General features: G+C 44.8%; 1 protein-coding gene across 1 annotated transcript in view; it reads left to right on the top strand.

Moving 5' to 3' along the window:
- Positions 1-14,700: 14,700 nt before the first annotated feature.
- Positions 14,701-23,946, top strand: part of Hspa4 (heat shock protein family A (Hsp70) member 4) — a 45,849-nt gene continuing 36,603 nt past the window's right edge. The window contains exon 1 of the mRNA XM_028855696.2: positions 14,701-15,113. Within this exon, the coding sequence (XP_028711529.1) occupies positions 15,007-15,113 (107 nt within the window). The 5' untranslated portion in view covers positions 14,701-15,006. The remainder of the gene's footprint in view (positions 15,114-23,946) is intronic.

Genomic DNA, 23,946 nt, shown 5'->3' with positions numbered 1-23,946 from the left:
ATCCTTGCTGGCTGTGGCCCCTCTCCTGAAGTTGCCAGCTGACCAAGTCCCTCACCTAAAATGTTCAGGGTTTTTTTTTTTTTTTTTTTTTGGTTTTTTGAGACAGAGTTTCTCCATGTACTTTTGGTGCCTGTCCTGGATCTCTCTCTGTAGACCAGGCTGGCCTCGAACTCACAGAGATCCACCTGTCTCTGCCTCCTGAGTGCTGGGATAAAAGGCGTGCGCCACCACTGCCCCGCAAGTGTTCAGCTTTTGACCATACTTGGGCACAACCCAGCTTGTGGTAGACAGTCACCACTCCCTTGCCTACAAGCTATGTAATCTTCCTGCTTCAGTTCGAATGTGTGGCTTCTCTGACCTCAATCTCTGAGACTGGAGAACCCACCTGGGAGTGGCTTTGCTCAAATAAACCTGTTCTACTTTTTTGTTGTTATTGTTGTTTGGTTTTTCGAGACATGATTTCTCTGTGTAGCTTTGGCGCCTTTCCTGGAACTCACTCTGTAGACCAGGCTGGCCTGTAACTCACAGAGATCTGCCTGCCTCTGTCACTTGAATGCTAGGATCAAAGATATGCACCACAATGCCTAGCAGGGACAGTCTTTCAAAACAAAACAAAACAAAACAAAACAAAAAACAGCCTGTCAAGATGGCTCAGCAGTAAAGAGCACTTCTTGTTCTTGTAGAGGATCTGGGTTTGGTTCCCAGCACCCACACGGTGGCTCACAAACATCTGTAACTTCAGTTTCAAGGTTTTCAAACCCCTCTTCTGGACTCTGCATGCACGTACACGTGGTACACATATGTCATACAGATAAACACATACAAATAAAAGAAATATTTTCTTTTAAATCACAACTGTTTTCTTTATGGAGAAATTAATTTGTGGGAAGATGCATATTATCTTCCATTGTACATACATTTCTGAAGCTTTACTAACTCTAGATGGGTAAGGATCTCAAAATATGACTCAGTGGTAGAGTGCCTGCCTGACATGTGCTAGGCCTGGGGTTCATAGAGGAGACGGTCAGTGTAGCCTCAAAGCTGGCTCTGCTTTTTGAGTAGCTATCAGCAACTTGGATGTTTTGTAGTCAGGGGAGTCTCAGTCAGCCAAACAGGAAATAGTTATCTTCAAGTCTAGCCAGTTTCAGGGGACAAACAGTTCAGTTAGTGGTTTATACAGTTTATGAGACAAGGAATGGGAATTTGGAGCGTCTGTGTCCGGTTTGTCACAGGTCAAAGGGCACCAGGGCAGGCTGCTCTAATCTGGAGGCCTTTTTCTGTCTAGTTAAATGCCGTGTGTGAGTGGTGTGTGTGTGTGTGTGTGTGTGTGTGTGTGTGTATGTGTGCGCGCGCGTGCGCGCTGAGATGGGGTGTCTCACTATGCACCCCAGGCTGGCCTAGAACTCACATCTAGATTAGGCTGTCCTTGAACTCCTGGATGTTTCACTTGTCTCTGCCTCCCACTCTGAAGTACTAGGATTACAGGCATGAGCCATTATAGTTGGTTTCGTGTTTGTTTGTTTTTGGAACAGGTTCTCTCTACCTATCTCTGCTGGCCTGGAACTCCCGGAGATCCTCCAGCCTCTGTCTTCTGAGTGCTAGGTTAAAGGTGTGTGTCACCATCACACCTGGTTTTTGTTTTTATTAATCGTTTAATTTTGTTCACTTTTTTGGTTTTATTTTTCATTCATTTTACTCATTTTTTTATATAAGTGTTTTGCATGCACGTATGTCTGTGTACAACATGTGTACAATGCTTTTAGAGACCAGTAAAAGATGTTGGATCCTCTGGAACTAAAGTTATAGAGAGTTGTGTAACATCCAGGTGTTTGGAAGGGAACCCTGGTCCTTTGGAAGAATAGCCAGTGCTCTCAAGTGCTGAGCCATCTCTCTGTCCCTGTTTTGTTTTCTGTAGAGATTTATGCACAGTGGTGGCACACACCTTAATCCCAGAACTTGGGAGGCAGAGGTAGGAGGAAATCTATGTGAGTTCAAGGCCAGCCTAGTGTACAGATCAAGTTGCAGGACAGTCAGGGCTATACAGAGTAGCCCTGTCTGGAAAGGGGGGGGGGAGAAAAAAATATAATTAATTGATTAACTAATTAATTAATTTTCAGTAGAGGAAACTTAGATCTATTAAAGAAAAGTGAGAAGGAATTCCCAAGAGTAGAAGAGATTCCAAGGGAGGAACAATTTACTTTGAGATGGGCATGAAATGTAGCCATGGTTGACCTTGAACTCAACAATATTCCTGCCCAAAGCCTTTGAAGTATTGGGATCATAGATGTGAACCTCCATGCCTGGCTTATTTTATTTATTTAACTTGTAATTTTAAAGACAGGATAGTATGTATCCCTGGATGGCCTCAAACTCAGTACATAGTTGAGGATTTGCTACCATGCCTAGCTTTTAAATGTTTGTTTATTATTTAAAATAATTTAGTTAACCTACAAAGTAAATCTTTCTCCTCTTCTTCCTCCTTCTCTTCTTTTTCTGAGATTGGTGACACAGGACTGTGACCCAGCATTTAGAGGGTAGAGATAGAACAATCAGGAGTTCAAGGCCATCTTTGAGTACATATTGAGTTTAAGGGCAGCCTGGAATACATGAGTGTTTGGGGTAGTCACCAGAGAAGACTGCCGGGGGCGTGGCTTTAAGCCAATAGAGAGTTTTGATTAGCAGCTGGCAACTATACTGGATGTTTGGGATCCCAGGGTAGCAGTGCGCCTTTCTCAGGGTGAGCTTTTAAGCACAAAAACCATGTTCTAGCTTGACATACTTCAGTTAACATGAACAGTTAGCCAGGAGTGGAACAACAGAGCTAAAAGCAAGGTTAGTACATTTGGAGACTTTCTCACAACTACATGGACTTTGGTGGATTAGGCCTTTGTTTTAGTTTTTGGCAGATAGTACTGTCTACGTGATGAGAACCTGAATGGCACTTCCATCATGGAATCATTTGTGCTCAGGTCTGCGGGCCTGTTACAATGAGAACCTGTCAGAGATGGGGGGAGAGGAAGGAGGGAGGGAGGGAGGGAGAAAGAGAGAGAAAGGAAGGAAGAAAGAGAAAGAAAGAAACAAAGAAAGAAAGAAATTAAGCATGAAAAAGGAACCCATTAGCAACAGGAACAATCCTGTTGGCAGTGGCTGAGCTCAGGGCCTTGGCCCCCACCCCACCCCACTCCAGCATCTTCCATTGTTTAATTCCTGTAGCTTCTGCTGCTGTCCTGGCCCCTACTTTGGTGTCCCCACCACAAGTCCAAGCACCTCATAATTTTTACTGTGGGCTGTAGTGAAAGGTTGTCTCAGGGAGATGCCACCCGCCCTGCTCCTGAGTGTCTATGTCCTTCTTTAGTTGTTTCAGATCAAGTCTGCCCGGCTCCTTCCAAAGCCCCAGTCTGTACTTGTCCCCTGTGACACTCCCTCTGACATTAGGAAAGTCTGAGTTCCATCCCATGCCATGCTTATTTCAAAGCCTGCCTGGGCCTGTCTGGATCACTTAGCTAGCCGGAACCCTTAGCTAGCACACCTTTTCTCTCCTTAAAGTAACTGTGAGACATTTTGGGGGCATTTATTTCTAGCTCTTGATGACAAAACTTAGCTGACCCTGTACCCCCAGTTACACCTGAGCAAACCGGTTTGACTAATCTAAGCTGGATGAATCAGGGTCTCTTCACTGAAACTCACCTTTTTTTGGGGGGAGGGGCAAAATTTTACATTTTTTCTTTTTTGTACTTTACATACCAAGTTCCAGGCCAGCCAGAGCTGCAACATAGTGAGACCCTCTTTCAGGAAAATAAAAACCACAGGTAGGTCTTCAATTTTCATGCCTTGTAGAGCTGGCCCTGCACATACTTTTAGAGCCAAGAGGCAGCCAATGCATGGAATGAGGGGTGGGAGGGGATGGAGAACACACGTGTGTGTGACGGTGGAGTGGGAGCGGGAACTTATTTATAAGGAAGCAATTGATTCCGATGCTTTTGGCTGGGGTGGTGACCCACAGATGTAACCCCAGCATTCATTAGGCTTTGGTGGCAGGAGTATGGGGCGTTTGTGGTCAGCCTGGGCTACATAGAAAGTATTACGAAAAGAGAGCTGGTGAGATGGCTCCTGCTGCCCAGCATAATGACTTTAGTTTGATCTACAGGACCCACAAGATAGAAGGAGACCACCGACTCCCGAAGATTGCTCTGCTAACCTCCATAGGCTCACCACACGTTAAAGAAAAACAATTGGGAGCCGGGTGGCGGTGCGGTGGCGCACGCCTTTATTCCCAGCACTTGGGAGGCAGAGCCAGGTGGACCTCTGTGAGTTCGAGGCCAGCCTGGTCTGCAGAGCAAGATCCAGGACAGGCTCCAAAACTACACAGAGAAACCCTGTCTCGAAAAACAAAACAAAACAAAACAAAACAGAAAAAGAAAAGAAAAGAAAAATAATTGGAAAAGAAGGCTGGGTGTGGTAGTACCACAGGCCTGTAACCCCAGCACTCCTGAAGTGGAGGTTGGAGGATCATTACAAGCCCTAGGCCAGCCTCAGGTACATAGAAAATTACAAACCAGTCAGAGCATATGGAGTCTTGAGGCTGGAGCAGGGAAGTGGTGGGAGATGTCTAGGGTCTCTCAAACTACTCCCTTGAGAGAGCTGGATAATGACTCCAGGGACTAATTCTCAAAAAAAAAAGAAAGAAAGAAAATAAAAAAATAAAAAAATGTTTTTTCAAGCCTGACATGGTGGTGGTTTACACTTTTAATCCCAGGTAATTTCAGGAGGCAGACAGGTGGATCTCTGTGAGATCGAGGCCAGCCTGGTCTACAAACTGAGTTGCAGGACAGCCAGTGCTATTATAGAAACTCTGTCTCAAGAAAAAAAAAATGAATAAATACAATAAGTTATTTTGCATCTTTAAATGTGTGTGTTATTGGTTTTTTGTTTGTTTTAATCTTTGACTCTTTATTGTTCCTTTGGGGGGGCTGCCACCCAGCTCCCAAATAAATCACACACAGAGGCTTATTCTTTCTTATAAATGCACAGCCTTAGCTTGGCTTATTTTTAGCCAGCTTTTTTAAACTTAAATTATTCCATCTACCTTTTGTCTCTGGGCTTATCTTTTTCTATTCTGTATCTCTTTCTTTACTTCTTACTCCCTGGCTGGCTGTTTGGCTGGGTGGCTAGCCCCTGACATCCTTCTCTCCTTTTCTTGCTCCTTCCTCTTTGATCCTCTCTTCCTAAATTTCTCCTCCTACTTATTCTCTCTGCCTGCCAGCCCCACCTATCCTCTCTCCTGCCTCACTTTTGTCCGTTCAGCTCTTTATTACACCTATCAGGTATTTTAAGCAGACAAAGTAACACAGCTTCAGAGTTAAACAAATGCAACATAGAAGAATGCAACACATCTTTGCATCATTAAACAAATGTCCCACGGCATAAACAAATGTAACACATCTTAAAATAATATTCCTGTGTGTGTGTGTGTGTGTGTGTGTGTGTGTGTGTGTGTACACATTAGCATGCACATTGCATGGATGTTCAGGGACAGCTTGTTGGAGTTAGTTTTCTCTTTCCATCCTGTAGGTCTCAGGGATTCAATTCAAATGATCAGACTAGGCGGCAAGTACCTTCACCCACTGAGCCATCTTGCCTCATTGTGGGGAGGCCGATGAAGTCCTCAGTGAATGCATATTGTTGACATAAATGTGGCCTTGTTAAGAACCCCAGTGACTCAGACCCATGTTTTAGCAAAATTCTCCCTGTGTCATGCTCAATGAATTGGCAAAGCCTTCCTCAGGATGTGTCCAAATGCAGACAGCTTGTAGGAAAGCAGCTTCCTCTTCTGTGATGTTTACAGCGGGAGACTGCTTCCCTACAGGGACCCCCCACCTTACCTAGAGATAACTCCTTCACCTCTGCTGTACAGAGCGACAACCTCCGTTCCAAGCTGTTGCACAGAAGCAAATTTGAAGCTAGCCTGAGCTACACTGAACTGCCACAAAACAAATAAGCCAACAAATGAACAACTTTCGGTAGTATGGTGTAGTGGTATACCCTGTGATCCCAGCATTTGAGGAGTGAAGGCAGGAAGATCAGGAGTTCAAGGTCATCCTTGGTACGTTAGTTCAAAGCCAATCTGGGTTACATATTCTAGTTTGCTTTCCTGTTGCTGCGAGAAACACCATGGCCAAAAGCCACTTGGGGAGAAAAGAGTTTATTTGGCTTACAAGTTGCAGGGAAACAAAGGAAGGAACTCAGGGCAGGATGTTGAGACAGAAACCACAGAACACCACTACCTGCTTGCTATCTCTGGCTCGCTCAGCTACCTTTTTTTTTTTTTTTTTTTTATGTGCATTGGTGTTTCATCTGCTTGTATGTCTGTGTGAGGGTGTCAGATCTTAGAGTTACAGTTGTTGCTGCCACGTGGGTGCTGGGAATTGAACCTGGGTCCTCTGGAAGAGCACTCCTAACTGTTGAGCCGTCTGTCCAGCCCCCTCAGCTACTTTTCTTATACAGTCCAGGCCCACTTGCCCAGGAATGGAATCACCCACACCAGGCTGGGCCATCCCACCTCATTAGTTGTGAAGAAAATACCACAGGCTAATCTGATCTGAGAGAGTCTTCTTATGAGGTCCCTCTTTTCAAGTGACTCTAAGTTAGTGTCAGGTGGACAACTGAAGCTAACTATGACACTTGCAAGATAAAAAAAAAATACGTAGTTAACCCAGGCAATGGTGGCACACCTTTAATCTCAGCACTCGGGAGGCAGAGGCAGGCAGATCTCTGAAAGTTCGAGGCCAGCCTGGATACCTTAGAACTTGAGTGGTTGTAAGCTGTCCAAATGGGAATTGAACTCAGGTCCTCCAGAAGAGCAGCAAGTGCTCTTCACCAATGAGCCATCTCTCTAGCCTTCTTCTACTTCCAAATAAAAAAAACCTTTGACATTGGTGGAAATGGCATAAATACCCATATTTAGTGGACTACAAAGTATTCATTCCTAAAAGATAATTTGTGTGTGTGTGTGTGTGTGTGTGTGTGTGTGTGTGTGTGTGTGTGAGAGAGAGAGAGAGAGAGAGAGAGAGAGAGAGAGAGAGAGAGAGAGAGAGAGAGAGAGACGGGGTGGGGAGTGGGGTGGGGGAGAACACCTCACAGGCTGGCTTTGAACTTGTAATATAGCTGGAGCTGATCTTGAACTTCTGATCTTCCAGCCTCCACAGTCCCGAATTCTAGGATCACAAATCTGTGCCTCTACACCAAGCTTTAGTTATCCATTTTTGAAGAAAAAAATGACTCTATTACATTTGTTCCCTTTGATGAATAGCTATTTTATTTGTTTTTCAAAGCATTTCAAGAACACAGATGTTCATGCACTTTTTACTGCTTTGGGATGCTGTCAGGCCCCCTTCTCCTTTGGAGGCTTTGCCTTTGACTTGAAGGAAGACTCCTGGTGCTCCCTGGCAGCTCATGTCATATCTCCTTGCTGTGTGTTTCTGCTCTTGCCTTATAGCTGGTTTCCTGCGTCATTCCCTGGAGACCAAGTTAGGGCGTGTGCGGCTGCTGTCCAAGTGTCAAACTGTAATCATCTGGGATATATTTAGATTTTGAACTCACACCGCATTTGAACATTAACTAGATGACAACAAGAAAATAAATGGTCCTCCTCTGGTTGTGAAGCAATGTCTGGGCAGAGAGCCACATGAACTTGCAGCTAGTCCACATGAAACTGATCCTGTATCACATTACAAGCTCTCTGACTTGCCTTTTTTTTTTCCCTCCCAATGCTAGGGATTAAACCTGGGTCATCCTACATGCTGGGTAGATGTTCTGCCACCGAGCAACACCCGTAGGCCCCTTGCTCACATTTCCTGAGGAATTCTGGAAGTGGGTCTATTATAGGGGTCAAAAGGCCTTAAAATCTTATTAAGAACCAAAGGGTGTGCTGAGACAAGTGAGCTGTGCTCTGACCAGATGGAAATCAGACCAGGATCTGCTGAGTCCTGATGAGTCTGAACATCAAAATTAAAAATGGTCCAGAAACTTTAAATTGTGGGAATTAGATAATGGTCGAGCTGGCCTGGGGGCAGCTGGGCTGAGTGGTTTCTGCTGTCAGCTGACAGGCCAACAGACAGGACTCGGAGTAGAGTTGGAATGTCAGCTGCTGAAGATGGAAGAAGGCCCAGTCTGGGGCTGGTTGAGGAGAGGATGGATAAAGAGACTGACTCATGCCAGGAAAATGATTGGTGATCAAGGGGCTTAGCGTTAAATTTGATCCTATCGGCTTATGAGGCCTGTAGAAGTCTGTGTAAAGTTCATCTAGCATTTAGGATCATGAAGAGGCAAAGGACAGGGACTGCGAATGATCCTACAGAGCAGATGTGTAGGAGGAGCAGCCTAAATAAGGGCAAGGGTGCTTGACTTTGGAAGAACTCAATGACATATAGTGCTGTTAAGGAAGCAGACAGTTTGACAGTCGAATAATGATATAATGATGTCACCCACTGATATGGGGTGGAATGAAACCATATTTATTGTTGTTGGTAGTGGTGGTGTGTGTGTTTCATGTGACACAAACTGACCTCAAACTCACTGTGTAGTGGTTGATAACTATGGGGTAGTGTTATAGAATGCAACACAGAGGCCAGTTTACATGATTGCTTAGGGAAAGATGGCTTTGTGCATGCCAGGCAAGCAATCTAGCAACCAAACCCCACCTCAGCCCAGTTTTTATTTCAGAAAAGCATAATGGAAAATGCTGCAGTAGAAACAACAGGAGACGAAACTATACTTGACTGCTTTCTTTCTCTCTTTTTTCCTTTGTTTTTTGAGACAGGGTTTCTCTGTGTAGCCCTGGCTGTTCTCGGACTTGTTCTGTAGACCAGGCTGGTCTCAAACTCACAGAAATCCACCTGCCTCTGTCTTCTGAGTGCTTGGATTACTTTTCTTAAGCAGCCAGCCTTTTTCCCCCGTTTATGCAGAATCTCCTTGAAGATCCTGGCTAGACTGGAACTTACCATAGAGCCTAGTCTGCCTTCAGACTCACGATCTTCCTTTCTTAACTCTCAAAATGCTGGGGGTTACAGGTGTGGGCTATCACATCTGGCTGCAGTTCTGGAATTTAAGAACAGGGAGTTGCTTTGACTAAGGTCCCTTGTTCAACTCACTGTGAGATGGGGGAGGCCAGAAGGATATCATTACTCAAGCATGGAGTTTCATGAGGACACTAGTGATAGGCCAAAGGCCAGGATTCCAGTGACCACTTGGTGGAGGGGGATTATGAATTCTCAATTGATGAGAACCTTTAGTCTCTTGGTGGGTAGCTTATGAAAGTCATGTACTTAAAACTAAGCAAGCATTGTTAGTGATTGCTTAGAACTCAGTTTAGCCGGAACTAAGATGTACCAGAGAAAAACATCCGATAACGTCCTGCCTCTAAAATGCTCGGGCTGCTTACTGAATGAAAGCCTGTGTGCTGCCATCCCAGCAGTGCCTCTAGTGCCACACTGCCAGGGAACTCCACTGCGCTGCAGCTGAGACTCTGGAACCCTGCCATCCGGATTCTTCACAATTCTCAAATAACTTTTCTTGACTTTGTGTATTTAAACATCCAGGAATAGCCTCTTGAGCTATAAGTTTGATGATTCAGGAAACTATTTTTAGCAGGATGAGTTCTCTGTGACTAATGCTATATTTTATTTTGAGAAAAATAGTTAAAAAAGATTGATAGGGCTGTGGCGTTCTTTCTTCCCTTTTCTTTTCCTTTCTTTCTTTCTTTCTTTCCTTCCTTCCTTCCCTTCTCCTCCTCCTCTTCTTCTTTTTTAAAAAAAATTTTTAAAAATTTTTTATTTTGGGAAACAAGGTTTCTGTGTAATACCCCTGGCTTTCCTCCCTTTGTAGACCAGGCTGGCCTCCAACTCAACAGAGATCTTCCAGCCTCTTTCTTCCAAGTGCTGGGGTTAAAGGCATGCACCACCACAGCCAGCATGGACTGTGGCATTTTAAATGGAAAATTGTGCTAGGGCCAACAAGACAGGTGAGGTACAAAGCATTCTTTTTTCTTTTAGTGGTTTAGCCAAAGGCTGGAGAAGCCTTCTAATAGAAGGAAGGCAGAGAACATCTCAGCCTCTCCCCCTCTCCTTTAATTGAAATAGTCTTACTCCATAGCTTTGGTTAGTTGACCTGAGATTCACTATGTAGACCATACTGGCCTTGAACTCACATCCTCTTGCCCTGCCTCGCAGGAGCTGGAATTAAAAATTAAAGGTGTCTGCTAACAGGAGAAAGTCAGCAAATTTTTCAGACTGATAGGACACTTTGGGCTAGGCAGCCTGGATTCTGCCCAGCACTTAATTACTCACAGATGAGAGAGGACTCTGTCACAAGGAAAACCAACTCAGTCATAGGGGCTATGTATCTCCTCCTAGAGGCAGGAGAAAAATTAGAGGTTGGAAGGTCAAGGCCAACCTCAAAAAAAGATTGGCTGATTTTGTTTTTTGAGCTCTGTTTTGCCATGTTAACCAGGCTAGCACTGAACTCTTGGATCCAAGGGATCCTTTTTTTTTTTTTTTTTTTTTGGTTTTTCGAGACAGGGTTTCTCTGTGCAGTTTTGCGCCTTTCCTGGAACTCACTTGGTAGACCAGGCTGGCCTTGAACTCACAAGAGATCCGCCTGCCTCTGCCTCCCGAGTGCTGGGACTAAAGGCGTGCGCCACCACCGCCCGGCCCAAGGGATCCTTTTTGTTTGTTTTTATGACAAGGTCTCACCAGGAATGGTGGTGGCTGCCTATAAACACAGCACTTGTGAGGTAGAGGCAGGCAGATCTATGAGTTCAAGGCCAGACCTGTCTACATAGTGAGTTCCAAGCTAGCCAAGGATAATCCTGCTATTTCTCCCCACCCCCACCCCCAAACATCTATCTCTCCAGCCCTCAAGGGAACTTTTGACTTAGCTTTCCAAGCAGCTGGACCAATAGATGTATAACACCATGCTAGGCTGACTCTTCAAACTTCAAACTTGTGAAAATTATGTAAGATGTGGCTGGAAAAACGGCTCAATGGTTAAGGACACTGGCTACTCTTTCAGAGGACCATGGTTTGATTCCCAGCACCCATAGGCAGCTCAAAACCATCTGTAACTCCTGTTCTGGGAATCTGACGCCTTCTTTTGGCCCCTGTGGGCACTACATGCATATGGTGCACATACATATATATTTATACATGTATATATGCAAATGGTGTATATACAAATATGCGGGCAAAACACCCATACACATAAATTAAAAAAACCGTAGGGGCTAGAAAGATTGCTCTGCTGTTAAGAGCTCTTATAGGGTTGGGAGTGGTAGTGCATGCTTTTTATCCCAGTGCTTGGGAGGCAGAGGCAGGCAGATCTCAGGTGGATTCCTGAGTTCAAGGCAGCCTGGTCTACATTGTGAGTTTTGTCCAGGACAGCCAGGACAAAAAAAGACAGGGTCTCACTGTGTAGACGTAGTTGGCCTTGAACTCTCAGAGATCTGTCTGCCTCTGCCTCCCCAGTGTTAGGATACAAGGTGTATGCTACCATAACCAGCTTAGTTTCATTGTTTTTTTTCCCTAAGGCTGCATATTTCGATGCATGTATAGGTATATGGAACACTCAAAATACCCATTTACTGTGCAAAGCTCTAGGTTCAAGCCCCAGTACTTACTGAAAAACAGCAACAATAACAAATCCCACTAGTGGACATTTAGAGTTCTACTTTTTGTTTTGTTTTTTTCAAGATAGGGTTTCTCTGTGTAATCCTGGCTGTCCTGGAACTCTCTCTGTAGATCAGGCTGAGCTTGAACTCACAGAGATCCGCCTGCCTCTGCTTCCCCAGTGCTGGAATTAAAGGTGTGTGCCACCACCACTCAACTGGCTATAGTTTTTTTTTTTTTTTTTTTTTTTTTTTTAATGAGATGATCTCCTGTCATCCAGGTTGGCCTTGAATTTATTGTTATTCTAGTTCTGGCCTGATCCTCCTAACTCTAGCTCTTGATTACAGGCATGTACAGCAATGCCCTGCTCCTTTTGGCTATTTTGAATAATTTCCTTTCTTTTCAAGGTCTCATATAGCCCCGGCTGGCCTTTACCTATGTAGCCAAAGTTAGTCTTGATCTCCTTCTGATTTTTTTGCCTCAGCCTTCTAACTGCTGGGATTACAGGTGTTTGCCACTATACCCAGCTTCTTTTCATTTTCCTAAAGGATTTTCTTGTCTCCAGTCATTAAACTCTATCACCCCTTCCAGGTAGCATCTGATAACTGTCTCTAGCTTAATTGTAGAAATCCTCTGGTAATTGGCAAATTTAAAGGTGATAGTGTTTTGGCTGCTAGAGCATGAAATGCCTCCAGAGGCAGCAATAAATTCAGAGACTCCTGTCAAAGAGAAGTGGTAATGTACTTTATTTTCTTGGATGTTTGTTTTTTGAGTGATTGCTCTTACTTGGCTCTGTCCTCTAACAATACAAAACTTACTGTAGGCCCAATGGTGTGGGGGATGGTGAGAAGACTAAGCAGGTAAAGGCACTTGCCAAGCCTGATGACCTGAGTTCAATGCCTGAAACCCACAGTGGAAAGAATCATGTACCCCAAGTTGTCCTCCGATCTCTACATTTGTACCATGGCACATACACATAGGTAAATGTAATTAAAAAACAAAAAACAAAACCCTCACTGTAGTCTTCAAACCATACCAAGTATTTGTTGCTAGTTTTTGACACTTTACCACAGCCTTTTTCTTTTGTGGAAGGTCTTCCTTGTCTCTACCGTTTTTGTGCTGATAGCCTCTGTTAGATCAGGACTGATGGGGTGAAATAAAAGAAAGGGGAGCCCAACCTCTTATGGAATCAGAATGGTACTTTAATCAGAACAACTGTAGGACAGCGTTTTCTCCTCGGGAGTGGAGACTGTGTCAGGACTCTGGGGACTTGGGGTTTTATAGGGCAGTCAAGGGAACTTTTGGGTGGGAAGATTTATTCTACAGACCTATTTTCTGCTTTCCTAAGCTCATAAATTTCAGTGGAGTCCTTACTGTGTAGGCATCCATGCCAGGAGTTCTGACATGTTGATCCCTGGTCTGGAGCCTCCCTGGTCTGGAGCCCCCCTGCTCCTAACTCCTTGCTGATATCTACTTTTCGTGCATGGAGTTTTTCAGGCACTGAGGCCTGTAGGTTATTAACTCCTCACTCACCACCTTTTACTAGCATCCCTTTGCTTAGCTATCCTTCTGATGGGATAATCCAGGGTGTGAGTGTGTGTGCACGTGTAAAAGTGGTATATGAGGATGGCCATGTGTTGCACAAAGGCTTGAGGAGAGAACAGGTGTCCTGTTACTCTTGGATGTAATTTTTGGAGGCAGGGTCTCTCTCTCTGAACCTGGAGCTCTGGTTTTTTTGGACTAGGCTGGTAGTCAGGGAGCCCCTCCAATTAAACTCTAGTCTCTGGCCTGATAGGTTCTGGATTACAGGCGTGGGTGAGAGTGTCTAGTACTTTTTTTTCTCCCCCAAGACAGGGTTTTTCTGTGTAACAGCCCTGACTCTGCTGGAACTCGCTTTGTACATCAGGCTGGCCTCGAATTCAGAGATCTTCCTGTCTCTGCCTCCAAGTGCTAGGATTAAAGGTGTGTGCCATCACAGCCCGGCTTCACATTAAGTATCCTTAACTGTTGAGCCATCTCTCCAGCCTCTAACTCACATTTTCTTGAGGCTTACATGCTGTAAGGCAATCATTAAAAAAAAAAGGAAGTCACACATAAGTGAAACTTCAAATTTCTTACAATTTTGTGGTGTTGGGGACCCAAGACGTTAAGCATGCAAGTATTCTACCACTGTGCTATATCCGCAGCCACAGAACAACCGGAAACCAGAAGGCTCAAGATTGCAATCTCTGTAGGCCAGTGATCAGAAATGCTTTGAAGCTAGATTCTCCAACTCTCAGTAACTCCCTGGTTAAACTGGGGGGTCACTACAGTGTAAGATTCCTTAGCTTAAACCATGTATGTTGGAGCATTCCTGTAATCCCCAAATTAAGGAGGTAGAACCAAGTGCATTAGAATTTCAAGGTCATCCTTGGAGGCTGGCCTGCATGAGATTTTTGTCGTCGTCGTCACCCCCCCCAGTGCTATATATACTTATGTCATGGAAATTTGCCACTGGTCTTAGCAGACCTTCTGGTCCACACAGCGTGGTGTCTGGGTCCTCATTTCCAGCTCAGGGATATGACTCATCTGACCTAGGGACGGGAGTGGTGAAAAGCAGGCTGGAAGAGTGGACTCCTGTCTTGGTTAGCGCTTGTCTCTCACACTCACTGAGCTTCGCGTAGGGCTCATCTGAAACAGTAAATGCGGGATTAGCTCTCATTTTCCGCGCGGCCTCGGAAAAACCGCGGAGGGCCCGCGAGGCCACCGCCGGAAGTCCCACCGCGCTGACGCGACACAGCGGAAGTGGGCCCCACGCGGCTCTCAGAAGCATTGTCTCACTCCCGCTCGCCTACTTCTGGTAGGTAGGCGCTCTACAGCTCACCACGGCCGCGGGGGCCTCTCTGCGCAGGCTCAGCCGACAACCTCGCGTCCGACCGCTTTCGTCCTCTCACTTCCTCCCCAGTGTCCTGTGCCAGGACGTGACGCAATCCCTACGTCTCCTGGGGGGAGGAGCCTCAGGAGGAAAATCGTCGGAGCGGGGGGTGTCTCGCGAGAACATTCCGTTCCTGCGCAGTTCTCGCGCTGCAGCCCTGCTCCTGTCGCAACGAGAGCCTTCGAGAGCTTCTCCGCCCCCGCTACTGGCGCCTCCTCTGCTGCCGCGGAGCCGGAGCCGGCCTGAGCGGCGGAGGCTCGTCGTCTCCAAGGACCCAAGCACCCTCGTGGACGGCCGCCCGGCCTCGCCCGCCTGTCCGCGGCGCCCCGTCAGCCCACGCGGCTCGCCCTTTTCCACGCGCCAGCCCCGCCGGGGTCCGTGTGCAGTGTCGGCGGCCGGCCCTGGGCCCGAGCCCGAGCAGTAGCCGGCGCCATGTCGGTGGTGGGCATAGACCTGGGCTTTCAGAGCTGCTATGTCGCTGTGGCCCGCGCCGGCGGCATCGAGACGATCGCTAACGAGTATAGCGACCGCTGCACGCCGTAAGTGTGGGCCTGCCCGGCGGGGTCGCCTCGTTGTCCAGTGGAGGGTCCGCAGGAGACCCCCGCCGATTGCCGGGCCGCCCGTGGCTGCCACCTGCTTCGGAGTCTGGGCCTGCGCCCGGCGCGAGGCCTTTCCCGCGGGCCAAACGAAGGCTTTGAGCCGGTACTCCGATCGGCGGAGGGCACGAGTAGGAACTGAAAGGGAAGGCAGGCCTGAGACCGTAGGATGGACCGCCCTTCCCTCCTTTTTATGGGGATGGGGTGGGAGGTTGACCTGAAACTAGGGCCCAGGGCTTGCTGAGCTTTATTGAACCCAACAGAGGTGGGAACTCTGCACACAGAAAGCGTTTAATAAAAGTTAACTTGAGTACCTGGTGGCCTCCAGACTGGGAAGCGTCCTGAGGCCCACGTGAGTGGGGGCGGGGTGGCGCCCGGAAGATGTGGAGTCTGAGCACCCAGTGCTCAGGCCCCTGTTCCCGGCAGTTCACCATTGGGGTGGTCAGTATACATAATAAGAGATTTAATAAAAATTGATGCTTTTCTTAATAGCGTTTCAACCCTTTCTCCCTATCGTTTCTGGAAATTGCGTTATGTTGGGTCATTCTTTGCCCAGTCTGTTCACCTCGTCCTTAGCGGTGCACTTTTCCATGCTAATGAATTCCAGCCGGATGCTGGCCACAATTGTTAATGCATGACTCAAGGGCTCACTTTGACTTCTAGAACTTACACGAAGTTATAGGACCAGTGTAGACAAATCTCCAAAAAAGATGACTCATAACAGGCTTTTTTTTTTTTTTTTTGAGTAAAAGGGAGCCTACCTTTTCAATATATGTAGATAGTATTTTTTTTTTTTTCTTAAAGGACAAATCTCCCCATGTAGCCTAGGATGACCTCAAATTTGCTAATCCTGCCTCTGTCTTCCAATATCTGGGATTACAGATGTGTTAAAAATAGAACTTTTTAAATCTACTGAATTCCACTTAGACAAACTTTTGAAGAAGCTCTGTTATTTTTGGGTTTACAGTTCTGGTTCATTGTTCCATCTCGAGTTTTAGACCAGTCTTCTGTGGTAAGTTTCTTGTAGGCCAGGCTCCTGAGATCACTGTGTCTGAGAAGGACTTTGAGCTCTTGATCCTCCTACCTCTACCTCCCCAAGTGTACCGGTATATACCATAACACCCGTTTTATGCACAGCTAGGGATTGAGTCCAGGGCTTCAGGCATTCCAAAGAAGCACTCTAGCAACTAAGCCGACCAGTCCTCAAGTTTTTTTAGTGCCACAAAGCTCTGGGACCATTATCAAAAATCGTTTTGAACATTTTACTCACCTGCCCCCATTGCCTGCCAGTCTCCATTTCCTATTTGTCATTTTCGTTTGTATTTTGAGACAAGGTTTCTCTGTGTAGCCCTGGTTGTCCTGGAACTCACTATATAGACAGGATGGCCTGGAGATCTGCCTTCCTCTGCCTCCCAGAGTGCTGAGTGCTGGGATTAAAGGTGTGCATCACCACCGCCTGACCCCCATTTGCCATTTTTAAACCGGGTATTCTGGTCTGTATTTTCTAGAGGTATATCATGTACTGCTTTGTAGAAAGTGTTAAAATTTTGCTTCTAGGCATTTTAGCATTAATTTCATATTAGATAATGCTTCCTCTGGGTTCTCACTTTTATCTCTTAAAGTCATCTTCCCAAGGAAATTTTAACAGGCTGAAGAATCTGGCTTCTTGGTCCTCACCTGCCTAGAATTGATGATACTTCAGCGGGAGGAGGAGAGACATGACCCGAGGAGCCTGAGGCTCGGGAAGCAGTGCTCCTATCTTTCCCTCAGATTGCCTTAACCTGTTGCCTCCAGACAGCAGCCGGGGCAGAAGTTTTGTCATGAATTATTTGAAACTTCAATTGTTTTCCTGATGGCAATTAAATTTGCATAAAGACTGAATAGGTGATTAGATAGACCATGTGACTGTCAAGGTAGCACCGACATCCTGCCTTTGCCTTGTTTTCCTTCATAGCCATGCAAGGGATTTTCTTTTCTTTTTTTGAGATGAGGTCTGTCTACATAGCTCTGGCTGTCTTGGAACTCACTATGTGGACCAGATTGGCCTCAAACTCACAGACATCTACCTTCCTCTGCCTCCTGAGTGTTAGGATTAAAGGTGTGCACCACCACACTCAGCTGTAATTTCTTTTTTGAGGCCTCAGTGTTTTTCCGCTGGCTTTGAAAGACTGACAGAATGTGAGACTCCTGAGTGCTGGAGTCATGGTGTGCACCACTATGCTTGGCTTCATTTAAGTGCTCTATGCTACGTATTTGATGAACAGATTTCTGTGGTGGAGGCTTGGCTTCCCAATGGGAGCAGAAAGCACAGGGCCTTTGCTTCAGGTTGTGGAAGAATGGATTTAGATCTTATAAGTATATGCAGAGACTGTTGCAGCTTTGTTTTAATGTGAAAGTGGAAAGGTCCAGGTCTCAGTGGTTTGGCTGTGACAGATGTATCTCATTTTCAGTCTAACACGCTCCCACTTGCACTAAGTCTGCAAAGGCAGATGAAGCTTTATGTATGTACTTCATTTCAAATTGGGATTGACTTGAGCCAGAGGAGTAGCCAGATCTTTGCATTTCACCTCCTTTAGCAGATACCAGTGTGACTGGTGGTATGTGTTAAGTACTGGAGATTCTGTGATGAACAACGAAATACCCAGTCTTGCCGTCATAAGGCATGGTAATGGAAAAAGCCACATGCTGAACAAGGGCATACTATTACTATCTGGTGAAGAACAAAGTGGAAAAGTACAGACGAAGATGAGAGTGTAACTGAGAGCTGGTTGTGGGCTGGAGTTAGAGTGTGCTCTCAGAATGTCATTTGTGACCTGGCAGGTGGGTAGGATTTACATGGAGGCCATGATGGGCTTGAGGAGGAGTTAGTCCAGCAAATGGGAAGACCTGAAGTAAGCAGAACTTGACAGATTTAGGGGATGATGGCTCATCTTGAGGCAAGGCTTAGGGGATTCTTATACTTTTCATGTAGGTGCAATGGAAAGTGATCCAGCTTTTAAAAATATGATTGGCAGCCTGTTGTGGTGGCCTAGGCAGAGGCAGGAGGATCTCTGAGTTTGAGGCTAGCCTGGCCTACAGAGCAAGTTCCAGGATGGCCATAGCTACACAGAAAGACCCTGTTTCCAAAACAAAACAAAACTCTAAAAACAAAAATGAGATTGGTTTTGTGAGACTGTGAGAATGAATATTGGAAAAGAAAAGAAGTAGGTCAGTACCCAGAAAGTTCCTATAGTATTTGGTTTCTCCTTGAGTGATAGCAGTGGGAGAAATGAATGGCTCTTGAGTAAATCTGAAGTTTTACATTTAACGTTACTTTTTTTTATACTAGTATTGTGCATGTAGTGTGAGCACACATGCTTTGGCATGCATGTGGAGGTCAGAGGACAATTTGGAGGAGTTAGTTCTCTCTGCCATAATGTCTCCAGGTATTGAACTGTGTATGTAGCCAAGAATTTTTGGTTTTACAGCTTCCACTGTTGAGCACAGGGATTATACGCTAGTATGTCTGGCTTGTCTTTTTCTTAGTGCATAGAATAGTAGTATAGTACCAGAATATTTGCCAGTAGTCTTTTTTGTATTTCCCTCTCCAATTTTTGGAGACAGGGTCTTGAATTCATGATCCTCCCTCAGCTTCCTGAACACTGATACAGGCATGAGCTGCTGTACCTGGACCTTTTGTATTTTTGATTAATGTTCCATTAACTATATTATAGTGACACTAAAATTAAATCTGGAAATTTGTGTACTATTCTTAAAAACATTTTATGTAATTTTAAGGTGTATGGGCGTTTTGTCTGCATGTATGTCTGGGCAAGGGTGTGGGATCCTCTGGAACTGGAGCTACAGACAGTTGTGAGCTGGTCGTGTGAGTGCTGGGAATTGAACCTTAGTCCTCAAGAAGCCAGTGCTCTTAACCTCTGAGCCATCTCTCCAGCCCCTGTTGAAATGCATAAATATTTGGCCAGGAGTATGTCTTATCTAGAAAAGCTAGAACTTTTGTTTGTAGGAGTTACAGTTTAGAACAGAGGGTCCTGCTCTTAAATGTGAATTAGTTTGCTGTAATGACAGTTTGGAATGGAGGAAAAATACTGTCCCGCTGTGAGTGCTCCTAGGGGTTTGTGCAGGGTTGACTTGGTGTAGTGGAGTTGCACAGACAAACGTGTAAGCAGAACACCTTTGCATATAAAATAAGGGCGCATGCTTGCTGTCTGGAGTCTCACAGCCCTGATATGAATTCTGGGTTTGCATTTTATTTAGCTGTTTATAAGAACTTGTATTGAATGAGCTTTTCATTTACAGAATTACGATGATTAAGTGTAAATTTTTTTTTGTTTTTTGTTTTTGTTTTTTGAGACAGGGTTTCTCTGTGTAGTTTTGGTGCCTGTCCTGGAACTCACTCTGTAGACCAGGCTGGCCTCGAACTCACAGAGATCCACCTGGCTCTGCCTCCCGAATGCTGGGATTAAAGGCGTGAGACACTGCTGCCTGGCTCAGTGACATGCTTTTTAAGAAGGTGAAAACTGTTCTCATTATGTGTCCGATTTTATTTATACATATGTATATTTATATATATACACACACATATATGTATATATAAAAGATTGAATAACTCCAGCTGTGAAAGGCATTTTTTTAAAAGATTTATTTGTTATGTATACAGTGTTCTGCCTGCATGTATGTCTGCAGACCAGAAGAGGGCGCCAGATCTCATTACAGATGGTTGTGAGCCACCATGTGGTTGCTGGGAATTGAACTCAGGACCTCTGGAAGAGCAGTCAGTGTTCTTAACCTCTGAGCCATCTCTCCAGCCCTGTGAAAGGCATTTTTAAAAATTACAAAATTGTGCTGAGTAGTAGTGGCCTTTAATCTCAGCGCCTGGGAAGTAGAGGCAGGCAGATCTGAATTCAAGGCCAGGCTGGTCTACAGAGTGAATTCTAGGACAGCCAGGGATACACAGAAACCCTGTCTCAACCAAAAAAAAATAAAGGAAAAAATACTAAAAAATTGCATTATTGGCTTGGTGGCATACACTTAGCACTTGGGGAACAGCGGCAGGTGGATCTGAGTTTGAGGCTAGCTTGATTGATGCAGTTACAAGCCAGCCAGAACTACATAGTGAGACTTGTCTGAAACAACAATAAACCCCCAACCGCTCAAAACAACTGGAACTTGTATTTATTTATAGAGTTTGTGTGTGTGCTATAGCAAGCATGTGAAGTGAGACGTGACATCAGTTTTCTTCTACCGTGTGGTTCCCAGTGTTTGAACTCAGGTTTGGTAGCAAGCCCATTTACCAGCTGACCTTTTATCCTCTGTGAAAGACATTCTTTTTTACTCTTGAAGATATATGTTAACCTTGGTACTATTAAGGGAGGTGTAGATTTTAAAAGAAACATGAACCCACTTCAAGGAAGTTAATGTATAGATTAATATTCTAGGGATCCAGTGCTGACTTCTGGACACTAGTGGTGCACAGATGTATGTTCAGGCAAAACACATAAATAAAATAAAAGTTAATTTTAAAAAAAGCATTTCATGTTAACCAAAGTGTTTTGTATCAAATTGTTCAGAACAGTAGCCACAGGCCACACTTAGGCATTGAATTGTTGAAATGTGGGTGGTGGGGTCTGAAGAACTGAGTTTTACATATTATTTAAAGTTAAATAAATAAAATTCAAATAGTTTCCTGTGGCTAGAGGCTGCATTGTTGGAAAGCATGTGCCTATAACCCTGTGATAAGTCACAATTTGTTGTGACTTACACCTCACTGGCCTTGAACTCACAGACATCCACTTGCCCCTGCTCCTGAGCGCTAGAATTAAAGGTGGGTGCTTGTTGAGGCTTTTGCATTAAGACATTGTAGGCATGTCACAATTGATAGTAAGCTTTTTGTATTTTTATGCATATACAAGTGTGTGTGTGCCTGCTGGTGTGTGCCTGACTACATGCTAGTGTTCAAGTTGCAGTTAATGACCCAACACCGTTGATTTTTAGATTCACTCATAAATTGTGACTTAGAGGTTGTAAAACAGTCTTTCAGAGTAGGAAGCAACTAGATTAAAAATCAAAATTGAGTTTCTCATTATGTAGAAATTAAGCGAAGTAGACTAAGTTAAGAGGTAAAAATGATAAATTTATTCGACTTGGGAGTGCGAAGTGGAATTGGGACAGTTTTACTAAGCAGGGATGTCTGAAGGACCAGTATATTGCATGTGGCAAAAACCGTTTTTAGTAAAGAGGGAAGATTGCGAGGCTTTATAGGGATTGTATTGGGGTCACTATGAGTAGTTGTAGGGCTTGGCTGTAATAGCAGAGGCCTTAGGTTCCATTTGCAGGAGTGTGGGATGTGTTTGTGGGCAGTTGATTTTGTCTGGAGGGTAACAGGAACCATACTACTTTTCAAAGTTACTAAGTAAACAATTATATGGGTGGTGCGCTCCCACCTTTAATCCCAGCATTCTGGAGGCAGAAGCAGGAGGATCTCTTGAGGCCAGCCTGGTCTACAGAGTTAGTAGCAGGATAGCCAGGACTGCACAGACACCCTGTCTTGAACACCCCACCCTGTTCAGTGGGAACATTTCCATTTTTAGACATAGTAATACTTAAAAATCAACTTTACTCTTTAAAAAACTATTCTTTGGGAATTTTACGTGTATGTACAGTATATTTTGAAGATAATTACCCCTAGCTCCTTCTTACTTTGCCTGGGTACCTGTTTCCCCATATTCTCTTACACCAACTTTACTGCCCCCCCCCATACAGACTAATGCTGCCTGTATATGTTTAAAGAATTGCCTGTGCATCCTTCAATTAAATGATTACTGGTCCTTCCCCCTCCCACCATAACTTGAACCCAGGACCTCCTGTGATCTCAGGTATTCTGGTTGAGTCTTTACCACTGAGCTGCATCCTCAACTAATTTATTCTTTGACAGTTTCATGCTGGCATATAATATATTCTGGTCACACTTGCCTTCCTCCACCCTTGTGACTTAACACTTAAGGTTTGAACAAAGGGCTACTGGAAACAGGGAAGGTGAATAACATTGTCTTGTGTTGGCACTGTGGTCTTGTAGCTCAGAAATCTGATCTGATCATTTGTAGAAAGATGGAAGTTTGCCAAGGGTAGGCGAGGCAATCTTTGGAGTGTGATTACTGGGGTAAGATTGTGTGGGCTTTTTTTTTTTTTTTTTTTTTTTTTTTTAAAGGGCAGTTTGGCCTGTGATTAGCACCATTTAACTGGCACCTAATTTTTTATCTATTTATTTATTGGTCATTGGTAGCTATTTTTGAGCGTGTCACCTGTTTTTTTTTTTTTTTTTTTTAAAGTACTGCTTCTATCTAGGCCCAAACAAAGAACTCTGATTCAGAGAGAAGTTCATGAGCTCTGTCTGTGTATGGGACAGTATAGTGTATAGAGGCCTGCATCTTTTGAAGAAGGGCTTACAGGGTTCTTAGTTGCCGAAGCTCAGAGAGGCCTAGTATTCTCTCCAGCCACCTGTTGGGGTGTGGTACTTTTGTTTATGTTGCATTTGTTTAACTCTGTGAAGCTGTGTTACTGTGTCTGTCTAAAACCTGATGGTCTAATAAAGAGCTGAACTGCCAGTAGCAAGGCAGGAGAAAGGATAGGCGGGGCTGGCAGGCAGAAAGAATTCATAGAAAGAGAAATATGGGCGAGGAGAGATCTAGGGACAAGAGAAGGAGGAGAATATCAGGCCAGCCACCCAGCTACACAACCAGCAATGGAGTAAAAAAGAAAGGTATACAAAAATAAAGAAAGGGAAAAGCCCAGGCGCAAAAGACAGGTTAATTTAACGTTAAGAAAAGCTGGCAGAGCCGGGCCGGTGTTGGCACACGCCTTTAATCCCAGCACTTGAGAGGCAGAGGCAGGCGGATCTCTGAGTTCGAGGCCAGCCTGGGCTACCAAGTGAGTTCCAGGACAGGCGCAAAGCTACATAGAGAAACCTTGTCTCGGAAAACAAAAAAGAAAAAGAAAAAGAAAAAGAAAAGCTGGCAGAAAACAAGCCAAGCTAAGGCTGGGCATTTATAATTAAAAATAAGCCTCCATATGTGATTTATTTAGGAGCTGGGTGGCGGGCCCCTCAAAAGGGAAAAAACAACTTCCCTCTCCCCCTTTTAATGTAACTTAAAAATTTTAATATAGCTGGGTGTTGGCGGCACACGCCTTCAATCCCAGCAGAGGGAGGCAGAGGCAGGTGGATCTCTTGAGTTTGAGGCCAGCCTGGTCTACAAAGTGAATTCCAGGACAGCCTAGGCTACGCTGAGAAAACTCCCTCCTCCCAGATTTTTTAAAATATGTTTATTGTGTGTGTGTGTGCAGGGGTCAGAGGACATCTTGTGGCAATCAGTTCTCCTCTACCTTTTGGGTCCTGGAGATTAAACTCAGGTTGTCATGCTTGGTGGCCCCTCTGCTGAACTGGAAGATAGAAATCAGTGTTTTTTTTTGTAGGATAGAGAAGGTTAAAGCTGGAGTGTGAATTACAGAGACATGATCTAGAGTTCTGAGTTCTTCACTTTCAGACCCTAGATGAATCAACTTACTAATGATTATTTCACACTCTTTTTCTCTCGGATAAATGGTGTAAGATAGGGTACTTCTAAGAGCAAATGATATAATACACAAAGCAAGCAACCAGTAAAGTCACTGTTACCAAAGTAGGAAGAAGAGAAAGCCAGTTATTGGAAAGGGAAGTGATACATGAGCATAAAGAGAATATGACCTGGTTCTAGGGGTGTTAGGTTACAAAACAGAAGTC

Source organism: Peromyscus leucopus, chromosome 8b (genome assembly GCF_004664715.2).
Source record: "Peromyscus leucopus breed LL Stock chromosome 8b, UCI_PerLeu_2.1, whole genome shotgun sequence".
Taxonomy (NCBI): domain Eukaryota; kingdom Metazoa; phylum Chordata; class Mammalia; order Rodentia; family Cricetidae; genus Peromyscus; species Peromyscus leucopus.
The sequence above is the reverse complement of the archived record's forward strand: the minus strand, read 5'-3'. Positions and strand labels throughout refer to the sequence as shown.